We start from the raw sequence: 27,180 nt of genomic DNA on the forward strand, positions 1-27,180 counted from the left end.
ATCAAACATTCCTGTGCTCTTTATTTGCTCCTCGAGCTAACAATAGCTCCACCACCTGAAAAGAAATAGAAAAAAATATGTTTTCTTATGGAGAGACAAATTATCAAAGTGTGTATTTTTAAATTTCTTTTTCTGGTATACTGTACAACAAAAGAAGGGGAAAGTTCTTCCTCCATGCTCTGCACAAAACCAGCCTGATAGCAGGAGGTCTTGGAAGCCAACAAAGAAATACCTACTCAAGTAAAATCCATGTAGAAATCTACTAAAATGGTATAGTGTGTTCATGAGAGGTCTGGATTGCAAATGTTGTGACATGTTTTGGAAATCAATATTTGTTATTTCACCACAAAGCAGTAAAACAGAGTAACATGGAACAAGATTGTTTCATATTATACGTGTGAATGTATTTAACACATTTTTAAACGTTTCAATCAGTAAATATTTTAAAAACATGGAATAAAAGGTACTATATTTTCACAACATTATGAAAATTTTCTAACACAACATTGAAAAACCTTATATACATTTACTACCTAGATTTTAGGTCCCATCTACTGGCAGAATTTCCGGGTGAATGGTTTTGTAAGAAATTGTCAGGCTATTCTTAAAGTGGTTGTACTATGTACACTCCCTTCAATAATGCATGAGTTCTAGTAGCATGAGTCTTGGCAACATTTGTTATTGCTAGTCTTCCATTCTAGCCATTCTAGCGGATGTGTAGTTGTATCCCACTGGATCTTAATTGCATTTCCTGAAACTAAAAATATTTAGCATTTATTTAAGTACTGATTGGCCACTCATAAATCATTGTCCACTATGCCATTTAATGCCTAAACAATCCTTTGACACAATATTCATTTTCATTTTATAAATAAGATATAGAGAAGTCAAGACTAGCTCAAGATCATAGCTCTTATCCCTGCTCTTACTAGTAATAATATATCCTAAAATACTAACTGGCAAATAATGAATGTTAATGAACAGTGCATTATCTTGCATCTCAGGAAAGCTATGTCCAATTTTAGATATCACATTCTTTCCATCACTTTTTGCTTTCAGAGCAAGTAAGACTAGGTTGCCTATGGTGACAAGGTTATAAAAACAAGAAAAAATATGGCATTAGGCTATTTTATAAACAGTATAGTAGAAAACTCTAATCAAATTTCTCAAGTTTCCTCAATGCCATTATATTTTCTCAATTCTTTTAGAGAACTGTTCTGCTCCCCAAACATCCAATATACAACAAAATGTATGATTTTATAGTAAAATGACTTTCCAACATTTTATTAATCACTTGAAAATACTTACCTGTTCTATTGACACCAAATTAAAGTAACGAAGTGTGTATAGGCAAAATTATTACCCTAACATACTTCTACAATTGTCATAACCTAATCTGTTACATTTTAACAAAAATACATAATTTATAAAAATTACAGTGTCCTATTGGCTTTAATATTACTTTTAAATAAAGAAAATCAACTAATTTCTTCTTGACTCAATATTGAAAAAATTTGTTCCTATATAAAGCAAGTTTTTTCAAGCTAAATAATGATTGACAATTTCAGTCAAGGTAAAATTTTGCTTTCCGGGATTTATGGGGATTTTTACTTTTTCTGGAATAGTAGAAATAATTTATCAAATTAAGTAGTTTATTTTTCACTATCTTAATATTTGGCTTATAATACTTTTAACCTATCTATTGCCCCTACTATGAATTACAGAAGAAAAAGTGACACAAGTAGAAGAAACCAAACAGTAGGCACAGGCCACGCTCCTTGTCTCTTGCGTGGAGTATTCTAGTAATAAGTGTATCTAACTATCCATGCATTAATATCTACTCCAAATATAAGGGAACAAAAATTACAAAAAAAAATGCCTATATTATCACTCTTAATAGATTTCAGTTCTTTTTAATTTATAAAATGAAGGATCACCAAGCCCTATCTTCCCACACTTACGTAATCTTATTAGATTTCTCATTCTTTTGCATAGGAATTATTATATATCTTAAAATTGTTTATTTACTAGTTTATTTTAAAAATCTAGTGGGTTTAACTAACTCGAGTTCAATATAACCTTATGTGCTATGACTGGAGGGAACTGAGGGAAAAAGCTAGTTTAAGATGCTCAAACAGGAGGTAACAGTTCCCCAGTTTGCTTGTCAGAATACCTTTACATATAATATTTCAAGAGGGATACTGACATAAAGGGTGAAATAATCATGATGGTGAAGGGATTGGAAAAAGTATTCTTGGGCTAATAACCGAAACAGGACTTGTTTCACACAAAGAATAGGTGACTTCAGGAAAAAAAAAATCCGAAGATAGAAAAGGGTATAAACCTCTATTTGTTTAAAGAACAAAACTATGGACTGTGGGGACACAAAAAAGGCATACTTCAGCTTGATAAATAGGAAAACCTTAGAAAAGAAAAAGAGAAAAAACATTTTAAAGCTGAGTAAGACACTGATCTGAAACACTTAAGGTGCTTTCTAAATCTAAGATTCAATAATTCCTTGATAGAGAAGGGAATCTATGGAGACAACACATCTGGTTTATATCCCCTGTACAAAGGACTGAATTTGAAAAAAAAAAAAAAAAAAAATAGGTGATCTAGCTGATTATAAAATGTCACAAGATACATAAGTGAGTGTAAAGTTATATTTCTAGGGCCTGGCTAATCTCTGTCAGTTGTTCTAGTTTCCTTAAAAAAACAAAAGGTCATATAATCTTACCATCTTATCTGAGAACCTTTCCTCCAGAGTTGAGAAACGGTGGGGAAAAATCAAAGCAAGACAAGAGTTCTCAAAACACATAAAAATTGAATATTCTTAATTCCCTACTAATCTTATAGACAGCAACAGAGACTGGGATTAAGTACCTTATGCCATGTACTATAGGGCTGGCAAAGATGAGTGAATATAGGCCCTGTACATTAGGAACTTACTGATTTGACTTGCAATAATCTTTCTCCTACCCTAAATGCATGGCGCAGTACTACTTTTAGATAAGCAGGATTCTAAACAATGTGTGATTTTTCTGGCAAGACAGCTTATGCTAACAAAGATACTCATCTTTTTGTTAGTAAATAATAGTTTCAGCTATTGTGAAAAATCTAAACGTAAAAGCATTGTTCTGATAGAAAAAATAATATAAGTGAAAGTACACATTTGCTAAACAGACAGAGAAAAACAATTACACTAAGGGGAAACATTACCTCCTGTCTTCCCCCAGAACAGGCCAAGGAGAGTGGTGTGTCCTTGGTTCTTTCTGACTGAGCTTCAATGTCTGCACCATTGTCCAGCAATATTTCCACAACACCAACATGACCAGCTGTGGCAGCCAAAATGAGTGGAGTAAAACCTGGAGAAAAATAATGGTCTTCTCACTACATGCTAAGGCAAAAGAACAAAATATCTAACCTTCAAAATAGGACTAAGAAATAATGTTCCTAAATAAATATTTTGACCATTATTCCAAAAAATAAAACAAAAGTGGCCCTACCTTTCTTGTCTCGGTGCTCTATACTAGCTCCTCTCTCTAGCAGTGTCTGTACCAGTTCCTCGTGGCCACCAGCACAGGCAAGTGTTAGCGCCGTGTCATGATTACTCTCAGTCTATAAGAAATTATTTTTTGGTTAGTTTATTAAATAACTTAAGATGTTAATATCAAATACGTAATATGCAAACATACCAAATACACACAAATACATATGTACCACTCTATAATATCAAACATTTGAAAAGCAAGGTTTACGGACAGGCGCAGTGGCTCATGCCTGTAATCCCAGCACTTTGAGAGGGCCTAGGCAGGCGGATCACGAGGTCAAGAGATCGAGACCACCCTGGTCAACAGGGTGAAACCCCATCTCGACTAAAAATACAAAAATTAGCCAGGCGTGGTGGCGCGTGCCTGTAGTCCCAGCTTCTTCGGAGGCTGAGGCAGAAGAATCGCTTGAACCTGGGAGGCAGAGGTTGCAGTGAACCAAGATCACGCCACTGGACTCCAGCCTGGGTGACAGAGCGAGACTCCATCTCAAAAAAAAAAAAAAAAAACAAAAAAAGAAAAGAAAAGCAAGGTTTACTTGTTTCCATATTAGTAGCCAACTTGTGAGTTTTTTTAAAAAGACTACAAGCATCAAGGAAAATAAAGTATGACTTTCAATCACGCGGGTGAAAGAAATACTGTGGATTAACTTTTGCTTTCAGCCATTAATGGAGAAACATAGATCAGATTTATTTTCCTATTTCAAATAACTAAAAAAGAAAAAAAAAAAACTCTTTGAAACGATGGTATTTAGACAGGCAGTGCAGAACAGTGATCCCTGAAGACAGAAATGATTAACCCAACTTACTGCCTGGGGAGTTTCCAGGCTATAGTGTGCAGGGAGCAAGTATCCAAACAGAGCCTGGCAGTCTCCCCAACTTGAGAAAACAGAATTTGGAGAGGTCAAGGTGGCTAGAATTCATGGAGCAGATTATTGAAGATGAGAGTACTGCGGAGACGGTACTCTGGAGATGTGCAGAGGATTCCCCTCAAACCTTCAGCTGAGTTTTGATCAGTCCATGTGCATGAGGAAATTATCCGAGGCCAGGGAAGGACCACCAGAGAGAGTCAGGCTGAATAATACCCAGGGCTCACATGGGGCCAGGAATAGTTTGGTTCCCACCAGCCAGAGTAGAAAGACCTCAAAACACACAGGATGTCAAGTAGAATCCTCAGTAGTAGGGTCAAATTAGCAGTTGTGGACCCACCTAACAAACTGAAAAGTAGGCCTTGAAATTAAAAAAAAAATTGTTTCCAAGTAACTTAGCTGTGTTTGAGAACAAAGCTCCAAAATACTTAAAGGAACAAAACATCCAAAATATACTGTGTATTTTGAAAAACTATTATAATAAGACATGACACCATCTACATATGGTTTGCTTCTGCCTTCTGCTAATGATAATGACCAACACTAGATCTACCAGTGTTCATATTCTGTTATAGTTTCAATGCTAACCTAGCGAACTATCTAATTTCTCATACTTTTATTTTTTATTTTATTTTATATTTTTGAGATGAAGTCTCGCTCTGTCACCCAGGCTGGAGTGCAGTGGTGTGATCTCAGCTGTCTGCAATCTCTGCCTCCTGGATTCACTCAATTCTCCCTGCCTCAGCCTCCTGAGTAGCTGGGTTTACATGCATCTGCCACCATGCCCAGCTAGATACCTTTAGTACTCTACAAGCAACACATGACTATTAGCATTTGAAATATGGTTAGTGTAACAGAGGAACTGAATTTTAAATTGTATTTAACTTTAATTTAAATTTAATAACTGATACTCAATTTGGTTCTTGGAAAACTTAGGATGTCTCAATTTGAGTCAATGAATCTACTTTTCAACTGTACATTTAATCAAATCTAGATACAAACTGAGTATTTCCAATGAAATCCAAATTTAGATATACTTTAAGTAGGGTGACAAATCTGGGACTGAAGGGGTTTCTGGGAGAAGGACTTTTGGTGCTAAAACAGGAAAGTCTCAGGAAAACCAAAATGATTTGATCACTCCAGCTATAAGTGTAACATGCTCACCAAGTTTTGAAGACTTTTAGTATGAAAAAAAATGTAAATTATCTCAGCAATTGTGGTGTATTGATTATATGACATGTTAAAACAATATTTGGATATATTAAGTTAAATAAAATATTTTAAAATTCATCCCATTTGTTTCTTTTCACATTTTTTAATGAGACTACTAGATAATTTAAAATTACAAACGTGTCTCATCTTATTTTTCAACTGGACAGTGTTGCTCTGAGCATTTCCCTCACTTTCCCATACATATCTCTATTATAGTACTTATCACCAATCTGCCTTATATATTTATCACCCACAGAGACTATAAATCCTGGGAGGTAAAGAATATGTCTTATCCATGTTTGTATTTTCTACCTGTAAGTGATGCACTACTTAGGAAATAATAGATGATAGTTAAGCAAAATAAATGGCAAAAGCTGTAAAAGGTCATAGATTCAAAAACTGTTACTAATAAACATAATAAACAAGGGAGTATATATGTAGCATTGATTGCACTTACACATTGTATTTGTAGAATGTACGTAATAATTATAAAAAGGAAAAGCATATTCTCCCAGAATGCAAATAACTCTAAAGACCAAATTTCATTATAAGAAATGAAAACAAAAGACAAAAGGCAAAATCAATAAGAGTTAAGAAAAAGAAAAAGCCTACTAGTCAGTGATGAAGAGGGAGACCGCAAAAGCTGCTCTGCAGAAGAGGCTGGCAGAGAGCAGAGCTACTGACTGCAGAGATCAGGGATGGCCACAAGGGAGAGATGCACCAACTACAACAATGGAGAAGGACATGAAACTTAAATGAGTGACAGCTCTGACTGTGTTATAGTATTTGATATTCATCTCAGGTTTATAGGAAAAATTATATCTGATTTCAGAGAAAAGGAGATAAAGGCTCTGATAAATAACTTTCCGATGGCCACATAAGCTAACAACTGGTAGAGGTGTGCTTTAAAAAACCCAAGAAGATCTTCTTGATAACAAAATCCTGCTCTCCCCACTATATCACAGAGGGGCCCTAAGGCAAAGCAGATTGTGGTGAATATAATGTTAAGTGTATGTGTCTTATGTACACTCTATGTTGGTGCATATGCAATCAGCAGAAGAATCAATTTTATGATGAAGTTTGTAAGGTTTCTAAAATTCTTCCAGGGTTTAAAGAGTAATTTAGGAAAGCTCAAATAGAAAATGAAGAGATGTACATAAAATTTGCAAAAGATAAGCACGGAAAATTTCAGTGGATCAGTAAAATGTTTTTTCCAATATTATAAAACACAAATTCAACTGACATTTATTAAGCACCTTTTATATTCAAAGTACTCATACTAAGTACTCTATCTTGACAAAGATAATATAGGACTCAAAGGAGCTTACTGATTACTATACACAGCGAATTCAGGTTCAAACTAGGAGACAAGCATAATAATGTATTATGAGATTTCAAGAAACAAACATTTAAAGCTAAGAAAGCAGCTTTAAATTCTTTGTGGAAATGAAGTTAAAAGTGGGCAACTCCATTGTATTTCTACATCAAGGAGAAACTAAACCAATGAACATGATATTCTTTTAAGATAATAATGAAAGAATTTAAAAAGCCTGAAGTGAGACTTCCATCCTCCTAAAAACACCTACACAATCCCAAAATGGTAAGAAATAACACTCTGTTTCTCAACACATCAATAAACAAATGAACTGAAATAGAAATTTGGGTTAATATTAATAATGACAAAGAAAAAAACAGGTGTTTCAAATACTGCTGATCAACGGAAATAATTACAATGCAGTTGACGATTTTGTAGAAAGCAAGGTATCAGTTAAAGAAAGAATCCTTAAACTCAAATTATATTGCACACAGTTACATTAGTCAAGAAGTTATATTCCTTGTCACATATCTAAGAGGAAGTCCTAAACCTGAAAAGGGAGATAGATGTCCAGAGCTTTAAGAGCTCATTCAGGTTTATATTCTAAAGAAAATTTCAGTGAGCCCATGATGCCATAAAGTATACACCATTCTATACCATTAATAGAGGTTGTTATGATGAATTCTGGCTTATAAAAAATGATAAAAATATATCTAATGTAAAAATATTCTGTAAGTTATCAACATGACTATTCAATTTTATAATGGTGATACAGAATGAAAACAAGAAATAGTAACACAGATGGCAATACTGAAGGAAAAACAACTTTTAATGAGCTGAAATTTAGGCGAAAAAGCAGTGAACTGTGTGAAGTGTCTTTGAAAAAGGAAGTATGCTGGGTACAATGGCTCATGCCTGTAATCCCAACACTTTTGGAGGCTGAAGCAGGAGGATCACTTGAGGCTAGAAGTTTGAGACCAGCCTGGGCAACACGGCAAGATCCCATCTCTATAAAAATTAGCCAGAAGTGGTGTGCAATGCCTGTACTCCTAGCTACTCGTGAGTTTGGGGCGGGAGGATAGTTTGAGCCCAGGAGTTCATGGCTGCAGCAAGCTGTGAGGTGCCACTGCACTCCAACCTAGGTGACAGAGTGAGACCCTGTCTCAAAAAAAAAAAAAAAATTAAAAAAAAAAAAAAAAAAAAAAGGAAGTACACCTATTAATGACTTTTTTTTTTTTTTTTTTTTTGAGACGGAGTCTCGCTGTCGCCAAGGCTAGAGTGCAGTGGCTCACTTGGTTCACTGCAAGCTCCGCCTCCCAGGTTCACGTCATTCTCCTGCCTCAGCCTCCCGAGTAGCTGGGACTACAGGTGCCTGCCGCCATGCCCGGCTAATTTTTTTTTTGTATTTTCAGTAGAGACGAGGTTTCACCGTGTTAGCCAGGATGGTCTTGAACTCCTGATCTCATGATCCAACCACCTCAGCCTCCCAAAGCACTGGGATTACAGGCGTGAGCCACCGCGCCCTATTAATTACTCTTAACATAATTAAATTAACTTGAAAACTACTAGGACTTAAAGAGCTGAACTTTTTTTTAGACTTCCACAACCTTCGAAATCATTACCTCATTCTCTAACCCAGTCAGGTTATATGTAAGCTTAAAAAGCAGGATAGCACTTCAAGGTATTCGATAAATGAGAATAATCAGTAAAATAAATAACCTGTTAAAACCAGTCCATATGAACAAGTAGAATGCATGTATTTTAAAGCAGAATGCTTTAATGGTAGCATATTATACATATCACTGTTAATTAATTTTTGCTGGCCTCTTTAATTTCTCATGTTAAATCACTGTGATTAAACTGTTCTTTATATTGCAAAACCAATTAGAGAAAAATATTCAAATGATACTTATACCATTAAAAGTAAAACATAATTTTACATACTTTACAATTTCAGTCTTGATATGTCACAAGTTAAATTTGATGTCTACCCTTCTTTAAAATAACGAATACATGTTAATTATTAAAAAGTGAAAGAAAGCAAAATTCTATAAAGAGCTATTTGTGTTTTTCAGTTATGAGATGAGATGTACTACAATAAGTTACTCCAAGTTCACGAAAAGACTTCAGAGGCTTGAGAATAAAAACAACAAGCAGTTTAGGAATATATGGAGGACATGTGACAAAAAAGAGGTTGGAACAAGTTTTTACAGCCCAAGAACAAAACAACTGGTTCTTTCTCATTGGTAGTGGCTCCTAGAATCGATCATATTTTACACAATAAAATACAAAAAATATTTAACTCGTGGTATTCAGTTCTAACCTTTAAGTCAGAATTATTTTTCCACATAAAGCCTGTGGTTTTAAAAAATCTCTACATAATTCCTAATTTCTGTATGCACAGAACTCACAAATAAGTTTGGTTATACCAAACTTAGGCAAAATAAACTCAACTTAAACTCAAGCAAAATAAACATAAAGGTCAGAGCTATGCTATCAAAAGGTATAATAAAAATAGTCCCAAATAATTCCTTCAAGCTACTATTTATTGGTTTCCTAAAACAGATTTTGATAATACCAAAGTATGTGGTATTCATCTTAAAAGTTTTGAAAATACCTAGACAAATTTGATTCAGTAAAACTGGACAGTTGGAAAGTCTGTGGCACACCCTTGGCAAGTGAGTTCTAGTTGTGTAGCAGAGAGTTGAAGCCCCTTATGAAGAATGCAAACTCTTCAGCACTTGTCAAGGACCGGAAATAAAACATATGATTCCTGCTAATCCTTGTTAACAATATTAGCTCCTGTCTAAAATGTTCAATTAAAGCAGTTAAAGGTCTGACCATTTTCCAGAATCATTAGCATTTTAAAAGGAGTTACACTTTGAGGCTTTAAAAGATTAACATTTCCTTTGTTCTTCCGTACATTTTGATGTTAGGTATGCAAAGATGAAATATAAATGATCTCTTACCATCTAGGCAGTGGACACATTTCTGTGATCCGACTTACCAGGCTAATACAATATAATTCAAATTCAACGTTAACACACTTAAGTTAGAAATAAAAAACAATTTAACAGTGCAGTGGTTAATAAAAGAATAGAGTCTAGAGCCAGAGTGTCTGAGTTCAAAAGTAGGCCCCACCATTAACTAGCTGTTGGGCAAGGTATTTAATATCTTTATGTCTTACATTCCTCAAATGGAAAATGGTAATAATAATAGTACCTATTTCATGGGATTGTTACAAAGATTAAGTTAAAGCAGTTAATATCTGCAAAGCGTTGTCTGTATGTTAAGGTTTATTATATAAACAGATCAAAGACCCAAGTATTAGAGAATGTTTAATCTTTCAGAATAGCAATCTTGGTATTGATTTCTTCATTATATTATTTTTCACAGCACAGTATTATCACACATAATCAAAGTACCCACTATGCAAGAGCCCATAAAATTATTTTCTTATCAAAACAAAAACTTCAGATGGATTGAGTACAAGAAAATCTTCATTTTAATCACTTAAAGTACCTGCTTGATATTAAAAACTAGCTGGTTTCTTTTTTTGAGACGGAGTCTCGCTCTGTAACCCAGGCTGGAGTGCAGTGGCACCATCTCGGCTTACTGCAAGCTCTGCCTCCCGGGGTTCACACCATTTTCCTGCCTCAGCCTCCCGAGTAGCTGGGACTACAGGCGCCCGCCACCACGCCCTGCTATTTTTTTTTTTTTTTTTTTGTATTTTACGTAGAGATGGGGTTTCACCATGTTAGCCAGGATGGTCTCCATCTCCTGAGCTTGTAAGATCCGCCCGCCTTGGCCTCCCAAAGTGCTGGGATTATAGTCATGAGCTACCGCGCCCGGTTTTTTTTTTTTCTTTAGACAGAGTTTCACTCTGTTGCCCAGGCTGGAGTGCAGTGGTATCATCTCAGCTCACTGCAACCTCTGCCTTCTGGGTTCAAGTGCTTCTCCTGCCTCAGCCTCCTGAATAGCTGGGATTACAGGTGTGTGTTATTATGCCTGGGTAATTTTTGTATTCTTAGTAGAGACAGGGTTTCATCATGTTGGCCAGGCTGGTCTTGAACTCCTAACCTCAGGTGATCCACCAACCTGGCCTCCCAGAGTGCTGGCATTACAGGCATGAGCCACCACGCCTGGTCAAAAACCAGTAAATTTTTAAAACAAACATCAAAAATTAAAGGAGAAAAATGGTGAACAATTATTTCTGAACAGTATTTTTTTCCAAAGTAGGAAATTTTTAATCTCTAACTAAACACGTATGGTAAAACTCCAGAGTAGTTTACTCAAGTCTGGCTAACCCAACAAATGACAAATCTTGATGTAGAGATCAGATAAAAAAAGAGTAAATTTTTAAGGATCCATAGTCAAATCTTTCTATAAAAGCACGTCTACTATATTTAAAATGTAAGTTTAAAAATAATTTTAATTAAAAAATTACATGTAACTTCTCAGAACTAATTTATAATATAGTGATAGTTGGTGAGTGGTACAGCCCGGAAAAATAATTTCACCATCACTACAATACTTTCATATTCAGTAAAATCAATCTCTGGACAAACTTTTCCTGTGCCTGTTTAAAAACATTTTTATAAAGAAGTCTTTTTACATTTTGGTGAAGTATTTATTTTTGCTAATGGATCAATTCTTAGGCCCACAAAAATCAGAAAACTACTTCTTGCTAAAGATAATAGCCTCGGCTATGTGCAGTGGCTCACACCTGTAATCCCAGCACTTTGGGTGGTTGATATAGGCAGATCACCTGAGGTCAAGGAGTTTGAAACCAGCCTGGCCAACATGGCAAAACCGCATCTCTACTAAAAATACAAATAAATTGGCCAGGCATGGTGGTGGGTGCCTGTAACCCCAGCTACTCAGAAGGCTGAGGCAGGAGAATTGCTTGAATCCGGGAGGCAGAGGCTGCAGTGAGCCAACATTGTGCCACCGCACTCCAGCCTGCCAGCCTGGGTGACAGAGCGACACTCCGTCTCAAAATAGAAAAAAAAAAAAAAAAGAAGAAGAAGAAGCCTCAAAGCAAAAAAGACTGGAGAAAAATAATGCAAATTCAATGCCAAGTTCAAACCAATTCTACAATGCTATCAATATTAAATGTAATAACTATGGCTCATCAAATGAATGTCTCATATATTTTTTTAAAAGGCTAGGTAGATGGTAGTTAAAAGAGTGGCATCTTTGGGGTATGGTGGCACACCTGTAATTCCAGCTACTCAGGAGGCTAAGAGGGGAAGATCTCTTGAGCCTAGGAGTTTGAGACCAGCTTGGGCAGCATGGCAAGAACCCGTTACAAAAGAAAAAAAGAGTGGTGTCTTTGAAGTCACGCTGAATGATTCCTAGCCCCGCTGCTTCTTAGCCTAAATGAAGTGACTAAACAAAATGCTTAATCTCTCTCTTAGCAACAGTGTCTTCTTCAGGGAGATGGGTATTAAGAGTAGCTACATCATATATGTGGTCTGAGGATTAGATGAGACAATTCTTAAAAATAGTTCCTGGCAATTTTAAGTACTCAACAAAAACAGAAGTCAGTACATAAAAATCAACAGATATTTGGGCAACAAGTAAGAACAGAAATAAAATTCCTTTTTCATAGTGTTACTGAGAAACATTTTAATAAAAAGGAAACTTTATTTTTAATAGGTTAAGAGTACCTGCCCTTAATGGTCCATCCAACACAAACACACACATACTCACTCCTCTCTCTTTCTCCCCGCGTTACCCCTGCTAAAATTCAGGCTTTATTATAAAGAAATAATCATATATAAAATTAAAAGTTTTATAATGTACACACCCCAGGTACTATCAAAATACAAAAACTAAGTAAACTGCAAACATTTCTTAGTCCTGACAGCCATGTACTCTTGACCTTATTCGGCAGTCTTCTAAATTAGACCTCTTAACTTTTCTTCAGGACAAAACACACTATTCTCTCCAATCTCACCTTGCCCTGAGATTTCATGGTCAACTACTTTTTAATAAAAAATTATACTTAATAGCTCTCAGGCTTTCTAAAGCTTAACTTAAACAGCGTCTTCCCCCCACTCCATATTACTTCTTCAAAAAGTGCCTGGGATCCCATACAGCTAAATTTTACAGATACAGACACAGACTCCCCACGTATTTCAATCAGTAAGATGAGAATTTTCAAAGATGATATATGATATAAATCATGCGCATGACATACAAAATATAAATTTTATGTTAGAACCTTTTTTCTTTACATGCAATCCATTATATATTTCAAACCATATCGTCTATTAATTTATTATTAGAAGAAGATAAGCGCTAATTTAAATAAATTATTTCTTTTACATCCTCCTGTAAACCAAAGTTAAAAAGAAAAAGGTTACTTGATAACCCTGGAAACCAGATCATCACATAATTATCACTAATAATCTACATTTAGCATTTTATTTTTTAAATGTGAACTTTAATTAATTTAAAAACTGTGGCTCAAGACTTTGCCTAGAGACAAGGCAATCTTTGATGGTTTAAATCTCTGAAGTTAATGTTTTAAATTATGGCATAATTCCAATGAAAAACCATCTCTCTTAAGTTTGGGACTTACCTGTGCATCAATATCAATGGCAGGGTAGATAGGAAGCATGGTTGAAGGAGAGATGATAGGACTTGGAGTTGGAGTCTGAGGTTGGGAAATGGATGCAGCGATACTGTGGGTAGGAGTGTTTGACATTGCAGATGCTCTTCCACTGACTGCTGTTGAACAAATAACTGCACTTAATAAGGATGAAACTTTGTTAAGTAATAGTAAGACATATTCACTCAAAAATATTAAAGACTTCTTAAAATAATATGTCTACAGGAAGACTACTATAGCACTAATAACTAATTTTCCTGGTTATTGTTGATGATGACAGTGTAAAATTATAATGTATACTGAGTAACTCATTTTCTAATAATAATACAACTGAAAAAACAAATTCCCCTGTTATGATAAGTAGTCATAAAATCTTAATTCAAATAACCCTGAAAACAAAAATGTTTATGTATTAAATATAAATGCAAATGGAAAGTTGTCCATTATATCTTAATTAGAAAAGCGATCAAAGGTAAATAGTCAAGATCAGAAGGGGGAATACGTGGTTTTACTTGCCGATTTCACACCTTATATTCTAGAACTAGTAAAATTAATATCACTCTTGGGGAGGGAGAAATCTCACTATGCAATCATTTAAAACACCTCCTACTGTTTTACTAACTGCAGACTGGGATACAGTAATATTATGCATTGTGGCCCTCTGGATGACAGGATATTCAAATACAAAAATTTATCCTCACACAGAAGGTGTAGTTGCTCATGTGAAGAATTACTCTGAGGGAGCTAAAATGCTCACCAATGAATCCAGCAATCACACTGACTTAAGGATAAAATTAAAAGATTAGGGTATAAATAAATGTATGCACACAAACATTCTTCAAATATGGATTACTATTATTCTAAGTATCATGTTGCTGTGATATTATTTTCACCAAAATATTCAACTTAAGAAAAGGCTATTCGGATCAGTACTTGAGGTGGGAGGACTCCAAATATGCTGGTATAGGATATACTGCAGATTCAGCTGAGGGTACTTTATTCTCTCATTGCCTTATTTCTGGAGTTGATATGTGAACATCATCTCCCCCAACCCCATTAAAAACGCTATAGTGTTAAAGTATGGGCATTTATCTTTGACTGGTCAACAATAGTGTGGATGTGTATTACCAAAGTAGTTATCAACTACATCAGACAGAAAACAATCATGATTCACAACTGGATCTGAAACCAGGCAAAAGAGATTATGATCCTGTCAAGAATAAAACTGAAATTGATCTTATTATAACAATTATAAACATAATTATGAATTAAGAAATCTATTTTACATGAATCCTTAGTTCAGGCACAAACATACACTATACATTATAGCAAACACACATTCTATAATTATACAGTTTTAAGTCCACTTAAAAGCCAAAGGAAAAACAAAGGAGAAAATAAAACAAAACGAAACAAAACAAACACTGTTTGAATCCTTAGGGATCCAGACCAATAGAAAAGGGCAAACACTAACATATTAAATTGATTATCTAGTGATCTGGATATTGTTACTCCATATTGATAGTTCTGTTATGTTACGAAAAGATCAAGATAATTTAAGTATACATATTGTAGATATAAATTTCAAAAAATATATCTAGAGCTCTTAAAATTGATTCCATATCTCCTTTGATTGGATTTTCACAATAAAAACGCTAAAGACAAAAAGTAGCTTAAACAGGATGAACAACAGTCTGTCCGAATCACTAAATTTTATTTCATAATACTAAACAGGTTAAAAAAAAAATCTAAGTTTATTGTTAAATGACTAAATTATAATTTACATTTCAACTGGAATATTTTAAAGAATCTACCAAAATTACAGTTTTTTTTTTTTTTTTAAGTCAAATTGGTTGTTCTTATCACCTCATCTAAAGGAGATAGGAAAAATCAATTATCTCATCATTTCCTTCCGGGTACCCATGAAATTGGTTTACTAAAATTAAGTAACTGTTAATCACAACATCCATTCTCCACAACTGAAAGTAACAAATGTAAAATATGTAGGTACCTGAAGGAACTCTGGTAAAAATCTTTACATGTGGGGCTTCATTTTAGGGTTAGATTTAGAAAGGGAGAACCACACGTCAGAAAAGTTTTAATGTCAGCGTAGGAAAAAGGGAACTTGAGACGACAGCAAAGGCAAGGTGTTGAGATAGGTTAAACAGGGAGCTGATCCTGGTTTGGCAAGTGTGAAGAACAGGAAAGACAGACGATTTTGGTCAGCAAATTTTATGGTAGAAGTCTAATAAATGAAGGCTAAGAAAAACAGAACAGGGAGTGTGCTAGAGGGAGGGAAAGGAGACGATGAGACTAATGAGGCTGTAATATAATTTAAACCCCTAAGAAAGAAGTGGAAATCATCATTAAGCAACTGAAAAGATACATCCTACCATAGAAATTTAAGATCGAGGTTGTAAAAGTGAGTGCATGAGTATATGTGTATGTGTGTGAATGTGCACATGTCTGTTGTCAGAGATGAGTTGCAGGTAAGTAGCTAAATGTTTTTAATCCTACTCTTCCTCCTTCTGGCTATCTTTCTCTCCCCATAGAAATGAGCATAATAAATAAAAAAGTAAAATATTTTTGTATTATGACAAGCATTTGTCATATTTTCTAAAAAGTTATGTGCACTTAAAAATTTTTTTATACGGAACACTGAGAACACATATAATAGAATTGTTTTTGTTTCATGTATGAATCAAAAGAAAAGATACTTTACAAACTTCTAATAATTCTGATCAGCATACAAAACTGTACAACTAGCAAATCATTGTTGACAACTATGCATGTCCAAGCACATCAGGTAAACTCTGATATATCAAAAAAATTTTTAAACAACCATTACTATGTAATGCCTATTCTTCATTCAAGTGGATATGTTAATATTTGACTCTATACATCCGTTAGTAGTTTCACATGATAGAGCATTATTATGATCTGAATTCATATGGACATAGTATCAAATCTAGGGTTAATGGTTACTGTGTTCCAACTTTCACAGGATATTTAATAATTTTTAAATTTTATTCTCAATTATAATCTGCTAATCATGATTAGTAGTGACTTTCAAATCTACAGAAAAATTTTGCACTCATCAATAAGAGCCATACAATTCTTACTAGTAATTAGTACTAGCATTTTTCCAATGTGGTCATTTAACCCTTAAGACTAGCAGAAATTTTCATTCCACATGTTGTAACTATTGATGTGCTATTAAAGGAGGACTAGCAAACTTTACAGATATTTTTAAGTATAAAATCTATCTCAGCTGGTTTCTTAGTGTCTGAATGTTACCTAAACATCTAAACACTATACAGTTTAGTTTTCTATTATCCTTTTAAAAGATGAAACTTAATTATATAATCTCATCATATTTAATGCTACTGAAACAGTTTTTAAATTAGAAAAAGTCGATCATCCTTTAAGTACAGACGAATAAATAAAAAAGGGGAAGAGATCAGATGGAAGTTATCAAAATTCCACTGTTTATTCCTTCCATTTTTCTGTTTTCCTTCCTTTTCAAATTTTCTTTTTTTAATGAAGCAAGTTATCCTTCTCAGTATAGCACTCTTATGGCTCACAACCCTATAAAATGTCATACCATTACTTTGTTACAAAGCTTACAAAAAATAAGTACCAAAAACTAGAAGCATTAAAACAATCTTCTAAAATATATCTTCTTGTCGATGAAACTAGTTATAATGGAATAAAATTTATCTGGCTACACATCTAAAAATATATCATATATGATACTTCAGGGGGCCACATCTTCTCATGATACAGTTAGAAAGAGACTACACATTAACATTCACAGGGGACAAAATCACTTACATACAGTATAATTAAACTCTATCTGGTTTTGAACTTTATTAATTTTGTAAAAGTGTTTTTTTTTTTTTTTAAATATCCATCAGGTTTGAAGTCTGATCCATTAGGATATAAAGTATTTCTGTTCATAAATAAGCTTCCTGATGTGTCCTACTAGTTTTGCACTTCAACTTCTATCAATTTCCCAGTTTATTGGTGTGAATACAGAAGCAAAATGCCAAAATTCAATCTCAGTATTCTGAACTTAAAGGAAAAAAATGAAAACAAAAACAAAAATCAAACATCAACCCCACTAGTGAAAAACCTAGATTCTCAAGCTACCAAGCTAAGCCAGAAAGCTTCAGTCATTTGTATTGAATGAGCTAATCTTTAATTCAACCTGTATCCATCTGAGAACTTCTGAGATTGAACTAATATTTCTAAAGCTAGACATGAGTCAGTCCAAAAATAGTTCTCAAGTTGGGTAACGGCAAAAAATTTGGGTACATTCTTACTCGCCTTAAGCAAATCATATTTGATACCTGCTCATAACAATATAAACCCACCTGCCATGATGTCATCCAGCGTGTCATTGAGGGTCTGAGCAGGGCTGGCTACCATTAACCCTTGTTGTGTTTCTGTCAGAATTCCTTGCCCCAGCCCTGCCAACTGTGCTTGGCCCAGTACTGGCTGTCCAACTATCACTCCTTGCAGTTCTGTAAGATTTGCGATGGACCCTGGAGGCAAGGGACCTGCCGCCAGAGGCAAAGCTTGAGGCATCGCCAGAGGCTGGATTGGTGCAAAACCCATCTGAGCAGCAGTTTGCTGGGGTTCATCTTTAAGCAAAACAGGATCCACTTGCTGTAACCGTGCATAGTCTCCCTCAGAAAGCTGTTCTCCAACTCCAACAGGAGTTAGTAATCCCAGGTGTTGGCAAGACTGTTGCTGCTGTTGCTGAAGTTGAATTCTTTGAGCTTTAACCTCTAGATACTGCTTTTTTAGCTGTTGCTGAGTTTTCAGTTGTAACTCTCGTTCTACTTTCTGTAGTTCCTCCAAAATCTTTTGTTTCTTCTGAATTTGTTCCTCCCTTGTTTTGTTCAGCTCCTCGATCTTCTCCTTGGTAAGTTGGTCAGCATGAGCCAGTTCCAAGGACTGCAGCTGTGCATTCTTTTCTATGGCTTCTTTTATCCTCTGTTCCAGTTCTGTTAACTTTCCCTGAGCCTCTTCTACAATGCTCTCTGGAGACTGATTGGTGATGTAACCCTGTACATCCTGGCTGTTTGCTGGCAAATGGCTGCTGGACTTTTGTTTAGAAGCAGCTGTGTGAAAAAGAAACCCCCTCAGAAGTGCACATGAATGGCATCCTCATTACAGAGTTACTGTTGGGAGGTTTAGTGCCAACAGTTATGCACTAAGTAATCATATCCATAAAAGGTGAAAATGCACTGTTAAAAAGTTAAAAACAAATCCACCTTCTTTTCACAAATATAAAATGTATGTATTTTATGTGCAAAATCTTTGTAAATTAATTTCAGAATCTTAAAAATATCACATGGCTAAAATTAGACAATAGAGGAATGCAGGTTTGTGATACCTAAGTGTGTAATTAAAGTAACATCTAAGGCTATGTGTAGATATTTTATATGGTCATAAAGATGTTAAAACTCATCATAAGAACAGAACAATAATGCTAAATTATTAGGGTGAAGAGAAAACAGACCTCTAAGTCAGGTTTTTTCACATTTCATAGTCTGTGCCTTTTAAACACACACACATACACACAAAGAGTACCCAAACCACTAAGAAGTAACAAGAAATTAAAATCCAACTAAAATATGTCTTTGTTGGGGCCTACCATCTTCAAGACTAATAGAGGCAAGATATAAATTCACATATCACACAGCTATCTGGCCAGTAGAGAATTGGGATTCAGTTTCCCTGGAAGAAAAGATGCTGGACTATGCCATCCACTGTATCTTCTGACAGCCAGGTGAATAGACAGATCTGGCTATAGGTATAGCAATCAATTGTTTGCTATATCAACTGAAAAAGGTGCCAAGGCTCTAGGTTGATAGTAGTGACTGAAAAGAGCTGGTGAAAATACTTAGCATGCTTGTTCATAAAATAATATATGTAGCCAAAAAACAAAAAATAAAAACTGCATTGTTTCTTCACGTAAAACTTTTAAAAGAAAAACGGATTCAAACCGGTAGGTATAAAATATCTGAGGACATTACTTAAGAACATGCATGGTGTAACATCCACAAGTCAAATATGGACCTCAGAATTCTAGAGAAATAAACAAGCATATCTCAAGTAACTGAATTATTGGTTGAGAAAAGGTATCCCAGATGTAAAATCTATATTAAGCCAGTCATTCTAAAATAAATTTCTAATATTTGATATGTCTTGTTAATTTATGCCTTTATAACTGCAGAGATTTAAGTCACTCAACTATACCCAGCTTAACATTTTACATGAATAAAAATTACTAATTATTAAAGGAAATCATGTATAATCAGAACTGCATCAAAGATGAGCATCTGAATTTCTCATGCTAAAACTTCTAATTCTAGCACAAATCAGTGTTATTAACTATTTTTTTTCTCCCAATAACATGCTTTTATCATGGGTTAAACAAATTTAATAATGCCAACTTAGTAAAATTCCTTGTTTGTAGAAATGGCTATTTTTTGGTAATCTTATTTTTACCTGGACACCAAGTAAGAAACAGTCTTTAGAAGTATAACTGACCTTTATTCCTGATGGGAAGTGTGGTGGCAACATTGGCAGGTGGTTTGTCAGGCTCCTGAGGTGGAACAACCATGGGCAGTGCTTGAACCGGTACACGAGGAGCCTAAGACAAAGGACATTAAGTGACTATTAGTGTCCTACACAATTCATTAAGTAGTATGCTCTAAATAAAGAATAAATTACAGAGATTTTTTGAAAATATTTTTAATATGTCATCTGAGACAATGACATATTTACTTAAAACATGTTGGCACCAAACTGTTTACCATGACATTTTGTAGTGGGCTTTGAATTCAAGGTGCTATTGTGACCTTTAAAAGCTAAAGCATAATCATACCATCTAGGATCTGGATATTATACCAGATTTTCATTAACTGTATCAAGTACATATTTACAAACAGAACTACATATTAGAACAAAAAATAACCTAATTTAAACAGAACTATAAGTGAAAGAGTTAGGATAAAGAAGACATACCATAAAATGCTTTAATTTTAAAAGCTTACCCTATTTAAATCGTGGGATGGGGGAGTTAACTGAGTGACATCTGGTGGAGGGGCTGAAAGCAAGTTATTAGGATAATCCAAGAGATAGCAAACAACACTTGTATGGCCACCTTTTGCAGCTTCTATCAACATAGTTGAGCCATCCTAAAAGAGTGAATATGGAAGGGGAAAAAAAGTGAAGAAAAATAAGTTAGTTTACAGAATCACTTAGGAAGATAAAGCCAACAGGTCCCAGACACATTAAAATCATAGGTTTGGTAAAGAACGCTTCAAGTGAAAAAGGAGAAAATTTACACTTAGAATGCCATTATGAATGGAACTTGTATATGAGATGTTGTAATAACGACCAAGAGAGAAATATTAATTCACAATGCCGCACAAACATTTGAGTTACATACTTTCAAACGGTGAGTAGGATCTGCCCCGTGAGCCAAAAGTAGTTCCACCACTGCCAGATGACCCCCTGCACAAGCCAGGGACAGTACAGTATGGTCATTATTAGCTGTGGTTCTATTCACATTTGCTCCTAAAACAGAAAAGGCATGGAAAATCATATTAGTAGAATGGTTTTTCTTAAATTATAGTAAATTTAAAAATCATGAAGAGTAGAGAAAATAGTATTATGAGGCTCCACATACCCATTACTGAGTTTTAATGATTATAAACACATGGCCAATCTCATTTCACAAATATCCTACATTAATTCTCCTCTCCCATCTTGAATTATTCTAAAGTAAATAAATCTCAGACAAACATGATATAATTTGAAAAGGTTTCAGTAGGTACCAGTAAAAGATACCCAAAATACCTATTACTCCTAATGTAATAATTGTATTAAAAGTAAAATATGAAGTTTTATTTGTATTTTAAGTTCTTCAGTAGAAAAGATGACTGAATAAAAATAAACTACACTGCCCTCTATGGGCTAAATATGTAGAGAACAAACACTAAATAGAACAGTACCCTTTCTTTCCCATTAAGAAACACCTGACAAGGAAAATAGATAATTCACTCCTACTCCCAAATAGGAAGGTATCCCTAATTTATTTGTTTGTTGTTTTTGTAGAAATGGGGTCTTGCCATGTTATCTAGGCTGGTCTCAAACTCCTGGGCTCAAGTGATCTTCCTGCCTTGGCCTCCCAAAGTGCTGAAATTACAGGCATGAGCCATTGCACCTGACCTCTATCCCTAATTTGGATTACTGTGTTAAGTAACATGGGAAATGGAAATAAAACAGCAGAAAGAAACTGAAATCGAACTCATTAAAATAAACCAATGAGAGGGACAGCAATTATGTATATAATGCTATGCTTGAGAATACTGTTATGAATATATATCACCAGTGCATGTCAAAATGTTTAATTTCAACAGTAAGTTATTTCAAATTTTCTTTACCTATAAACAATTATAAACTTGAGATTTCTTTACTATTATTATATGAAGAAAATGGTATATTACTGCCTTTTAAAATTGTATATCACCTACACCTTTTTGTGTTTTGAGACAGGGTCTCACTCTGTCACCTTGGCTGGAGTGTAGTGTCACAATCATAGCTCACTATTACCTTGAACTCCTGAGACCGAGTGCTTCTCCTACCTCAGCCTCCCAACTAGCTGGCACTACAGGTGCAAGCCACCATGCCTGGCTGATTTTTAAATTTTTTGTAGAGACAGAATCTCACTGTTTTGTCCAGGCCAGTCTTGAACTCCAAGACTCAAAGGATCCTCCTGACTTGGGGTCCCAAAGTGCTGAGATTATAAGGGTGAGCCACCACACCTGGCTTCCTCTTTCTTTTATCAATGCAGAATCAAAAGTAAAATCTGTAATCTCTTATACTTAAGAATATGATGAACTCTGAATGAAAAACTGTCTGAACTAGAACTTTCATAGTAAGCACGTAAGAAATAATTTAAAGAAAGTAATAATATACTCCCTATGGTTTTATTTGGTCATTAAGGTCTTTAATATTCAAACTAAAATTTCTGATCATGAATGAAAATCCTCATGCAATTTGCCATATTTGTCACATTTCAATTGTGAACATTTTTTGTACTATATTTATAACCAGCTCCCTATATTTTATAAAAAAGGAAACATAGGACCAGGGGAATAGTAGAAACATTACTTACCACAAACTTTTTTAGTGGCAGAAACATAAACTTCCAGGTTTCAAGAAAATACTATATTACATGAACACAGCAGAGTTTGTTACCTAAATCTTCAGTTTTGACACAGAGAAATTTCCCTTTCCTTTATACGTTTCTCAACAAGTGTGCTACTTGGTATGACAATTATTTCTAGTTTGAAGCTGGTCTGTGCATGGCAGCATGTTTATCAACTATCCATTCATTAAATGTCAGTAGCATCCATCCTCATATGATACCCTCTTGCCTTCAAAAGAGCTTTATCCTTAAATCTCTAAATGAAGGCAGGGGTAGATACTTTTGAAAAAAAGACAACTGTTTTATACAAACCTACCTTTACTGATTAAGAACTGAACAGTACAAACATGACCAGCTCTTGCAGCTTTCATTAAAGGAGTTCTTCCACCCTCAGATTCATGTTCCTGTTTAAAAAAAAAAAAAAAAAAAGACTTAATTGACATTTAATTGCAGTGAACAAGTATTCTTTTTCCTGGAAATCAAAAGGAAAATAATTGGACTGATTTCTGAATCTAAATATTTAAATATAATGCTTTGAAGGAAATTAAGAAATATATTTTTAAATTTAAAAAAATCAAATTATAAATACATTCTATGGAAATAATTTTAGTATATGTGCTGCCAAAGTGAGCACTGGAAATAATTTTAAAACTGAAGTTATAGTCACGTGATCATGATGTCCTCATCTAAATGCATCTGAGTAATCTCTCCCTCTCTCTACACAATGAATTGCAGTACTTGAACATGCACGTATAGTACTCTAGCCTTCTCTGAACAATCAATATAATGAGCATTATCCTCATCCACTCCAAGTTATCTTCCTCTCATGAGTGTATCCCACCTCTATGAATTTCAGTAAGTATATCATTACTATCTCTTTACAGACTTCCTATTCTCTCTAGTTTCCCTTATATAAAAATGATAAATATTTCTAAAACCATCAACTCTAAGGTGTTACAAGAGCTTTCTGGGTCTCAAAAGGATGGAGACTCTATTGCATACTTAACGATTAATAAGTAATCAAGAACACTACTGGTGAAATTTTCAATCTTAAATTTTCAATCTTAAAAAATAAAGATTTGAGAAAAAGTATCTTTTGTATGGCATTTTTTATTTCTTTTTTTAAAAAAACCTTCACATCTGATGAACAATTTCTGATTTTTCCCTTAAGCTATTTCCTAGGTTTTTCTAATTGCCATCAACTAACCAAGTACTAAAGATTACACTGCTGTATATTTCAGAGCCATTGTGGCAAACACCAGGAATACAGTTCTTACGCTGAAGAAGCTCTAAGTCTAACAAGCTTGAAGCACTTATTATACATGTTCTATTCTAGTTAGTTGTGTGCTTATGTCTCCCTTGTTAGACCTAGTGCTAACATTAAGTGGCCCCAACAATAATCTAATTCAACATTTTCTTTTCATAAACAACAAAAGAAAGGTTAAATTATAAATTATTAAGTTTATAAAACTAATTACTGAAGAGGGGCTTGTTGCTGCCTGCACATGAATTTGTCATAAACTATGAAGGAAAGAGCACAGTTGCTTATTAATCTTAGAATCTCAGGCCCATAAATATATGGGTGCTCACATTTTAACTAAAATTGGCCTTTGGATCTTATTCCTATTACCTCGCAGGCTAGACTGGAAGACCACCTACTCTACCCACACACAGTTGCTTTATGCTTCCTCACCCCTCAGGCTTCACTCATAACATTTTTTCCAATTGAAATACCTCTTTAGCCACAACACTGCCATATCTATCTGTCCAAACTTTAACTACCCCAAAATAATACATCAGATGACCGCTTTACCTTTTGAGCTTCTTTACTCTGCACTTTCACTACAACATCTCTTATAATAACCTCAGTATTTATGTCACCTATTATTTTTCTTAAAATTATAAAGTACTGAAGAGAAAAGATTATTTATTAAGCATTTATAAACTCTTCTATTATTTAATAATGTTCTGAATATTGTAGGCATAATTTATTTCCTAAGCAATACTGAAATTCCTCTAAGCCACATTTGCCTTTTATACCAAATCAGAAAAACTTCTACAAATAGTTAAATACCTAAGTGAAAATTAATCTGCATTAATATCTGTAACACAAAAATTTCCTTTTAATATGGAAAATGAGAGATAATGCAGTGAATAACCCTATTAAGGAAAAAAAGAATGGACACTAAACAGTGTGGGAAAAAATGTGACTAAGTGAGAGAAAGAATGGCAAAAAAAAAAAAAAAAAACCATAAAACTGAAAGTAAAGAAATACCTTTTGTCTAGACTCTCCATAATTTAAAATTAATTTCTTATTGTTAACTATTAAGATTTAAAAACTAAATAGCTTACCAGATCTGCGCCTGCCTGAAGTAAGACATCTGCTACATCAGTATGACCATTTTCACAGGCATATGTTAGTGCTGTATCCCCTGTTGCTGTTGTTGCATGAACGTTAGCTCCTGTAGTAGTGTCAACAAATAATACATAGACTTAAAAGAGCCATAAGACATGTAATATATGATGGAAATAAAAACTTCTTCTGTATAAGTCATATCTCCTCAAGTTAAACAAATTAAAACCTTACTCATTAAAAACAAAAACAAAAAAACCTTATTCATTTCTAGAAACAGAGAATATTGTAGGCATTAAAAAAATTACAAACAAAACTGGTTGAAATTAAAGCTGCAAATACTTCAAACAGCAGTAAGGTAAACTGCTCAGAATACATACAAAGGTATATCACACTTTTTCTTAAACTCACACATTCAGTGTATCATAGCATCATAAAAACATTTGCACATGACATTTTTAGTTAAATAAATCATGCAAAAAACTTCTCCCAAATGCAAAAATGCCTACCTGCAGCTAATAAGTATTTAACTAACTCCAAATGACCCTCTTGAGCAGCTTCCATTAAAGGGGTAGAACACCCTAGTTCTATATCGGCTCCTGCCTTAATTAGAAAGTCTGCCACTTCCAGAAAGCCTCCACAGCAAGCCAGAGTCAAGGCAGTTTCTTGAGTTTCTTCTGTCTGTGCATTGATATTTGCTCCTAAAATAAAGATTCCAATTATTTAAAGAAAGTCATTAACTTATTCCAGAGATATGAAAAACATGATTGTTTCTTAATAAACTCTATCTCAAAAATGAACATTTATATTACTATGATAAGTAAGAAAGTGCCTCTCTCCTAACTCCTAAGGCAGTTAAAAATAAAAATAAATAAAACTATTAAAACCACCTCCAGATTTGATGTACCACAGCTGGAGTAATATTTACTCAGCCAGAAGGTACAAGTCAGGTGATAAAAGAACTAAAAAATATAAGCGACATCCTCTCATTATAGTGATTCAAAAATGATAAAGATACTGGTGATTATGACGAAGATGATAATAAAAATCTTAACATTCAATAAGCTCTTACTATTTCCCAGGCAATATCAAAGCATTTTACAACTTGTTTAGGTATTATTATTACTATTATTAGTTCCATTTTACAGCTAAGGAAACTGAAGTTATTTAACTTATACAAGGTCACAACATTATCATCATCAATACTATCACCATCACTATAGCTAGTACTTAACAGGCACTATATGACAAGCACTGTTCTATGAGCTTTATATATACGTATTAACTGTCACAACAACTCTACACATGAGAAAACTGAGGCACAGAGGTTAGAAACTTGCCTAAAGTTATAAAATTGGCAAGCAGTGGAGTTGTGATTCAACCTAGGAAGTCTGCTCCAAAACCTATGCTTTAAAAATCATAGTCAACATTACCTCTAAATAAAAACAAAAGTTTTTTTAAACGTTGCATTCCTCTTAAATTTGTCCAGACAAAAACTTCACTACTGAAAGAAAAATAAAATCATGCTACAAATACAGAGATGGGAGATTACTTCTAAACTGAAGATACCTTAACATAGTGAAGTAATTGTTTCACTTTTCCCAAAAGAGAAGTTTATGTACTGAGCCCCTTGACAGCTTCTAATGTGTGTGCATTCTTGCACTCTCATCAAGTTAGTCTTTAAGGCATGGTTTCCATACTGTTTTATAAAACACTAGATCTATTAAATATTTATTAGTAGGTATTCTGCCCCCAAAGGAATACATTCTCTTGATCTATTAGTTTTAGAAATGTTGACTCTTATATTCCCCTATTTAACTCACAAGTCTTGCCAATACCAGTTCTGTTTTTCATTCACATATAGCACATGATGTCTCTGAAAGCTCTATATTAAAGAAGTTTCTTTGCTTTTGTTTAACACAGTATGGGAGTCATTTTCACAGTAAATACTTCATCACTGGTTAGTGTAACAGCTCTTTGCAACTCTACTAGAAAGCTGAAATACTAAAATCCAATTTTATAAAATTATACTC

The 27,180-nt window shown here is 34.3% G+C and overlaps 1 protein-coding gene across 4 annotated transcripts in view; it reads right to left on the reverse strand.

The window, feature by feature from the left end:
* Position 1: 1 nt before the first annotated feature.
* The window catches only part of LOC115895737 (ankyrin repeat domain-containing protein 17-like), a 39,635-nt gene continuing 12,456 nt past the window's right edge, over positions 2–27,180 (reverse strand). Inside the window, exons 7-17 of one of the 4 annotated variants that reach the window (XM_030926354.1) lie at positions 25,657–25,848; positions 25,147–25,256; positions 23,111–23,198; positions 21,031–21,158; positions 20,633–20,776; positions 20,127–20,229; positions 17,939–18,691; positions 13,533–13,678; positions 3,507–3,618; positions 3,220–3,365; positions 2–55 (exon numbers count right to left, since the gene is read on the reverse strand). In XM_030926354.1, coding sequence (XP_030782214.1) covers positions 2–55; positions 3,220–3,365; positions 3,507–3,618; positions 13,533–13,678; positions 17,939–18,691; positions 20,127–20,229; positions 20,633–20,776; positions 21,031–21,158; positions 23,111–23,198; positions 25,147–25,256; positions 25,657–25,848 — 1,976 coding nt within the window. Of the gene's footprint in view, positions 56–3,219; positions 3,366–3,506; positions 3,619–13,532; positions 13,682–17,938; positions 18,692–20,126; positions 20,230–20,632; positions 20,777–21,030; positions 21,159–23,110; positions 23,199–25,146; positions 25,257–25,656; positions 25,849–27,180 lie in introns of all 4 variants that reach the window. The other 3 variants (XM_030926353.1, XM_030926356.1, XM_030926355.1) reach the window with 3 other exon arrangements.

Source organism: Rhinopithecus roxellana, unplaced genomic scaffold (genome assembly GCF_007565055.1).
Source record: "Rhinopithecus roxellana isolate Shanxi Qingling unplaced genomic scaffold, ASM756505v1 contig2015, whole genome shotgun sequence".
Classification (NCBI taxonomy): Eukaryota; Metazoa; Chordata; class Mammalia; order Primates; family Cercopithecidae; genus Rhinopithecus; species Rhinopithecus roxellana.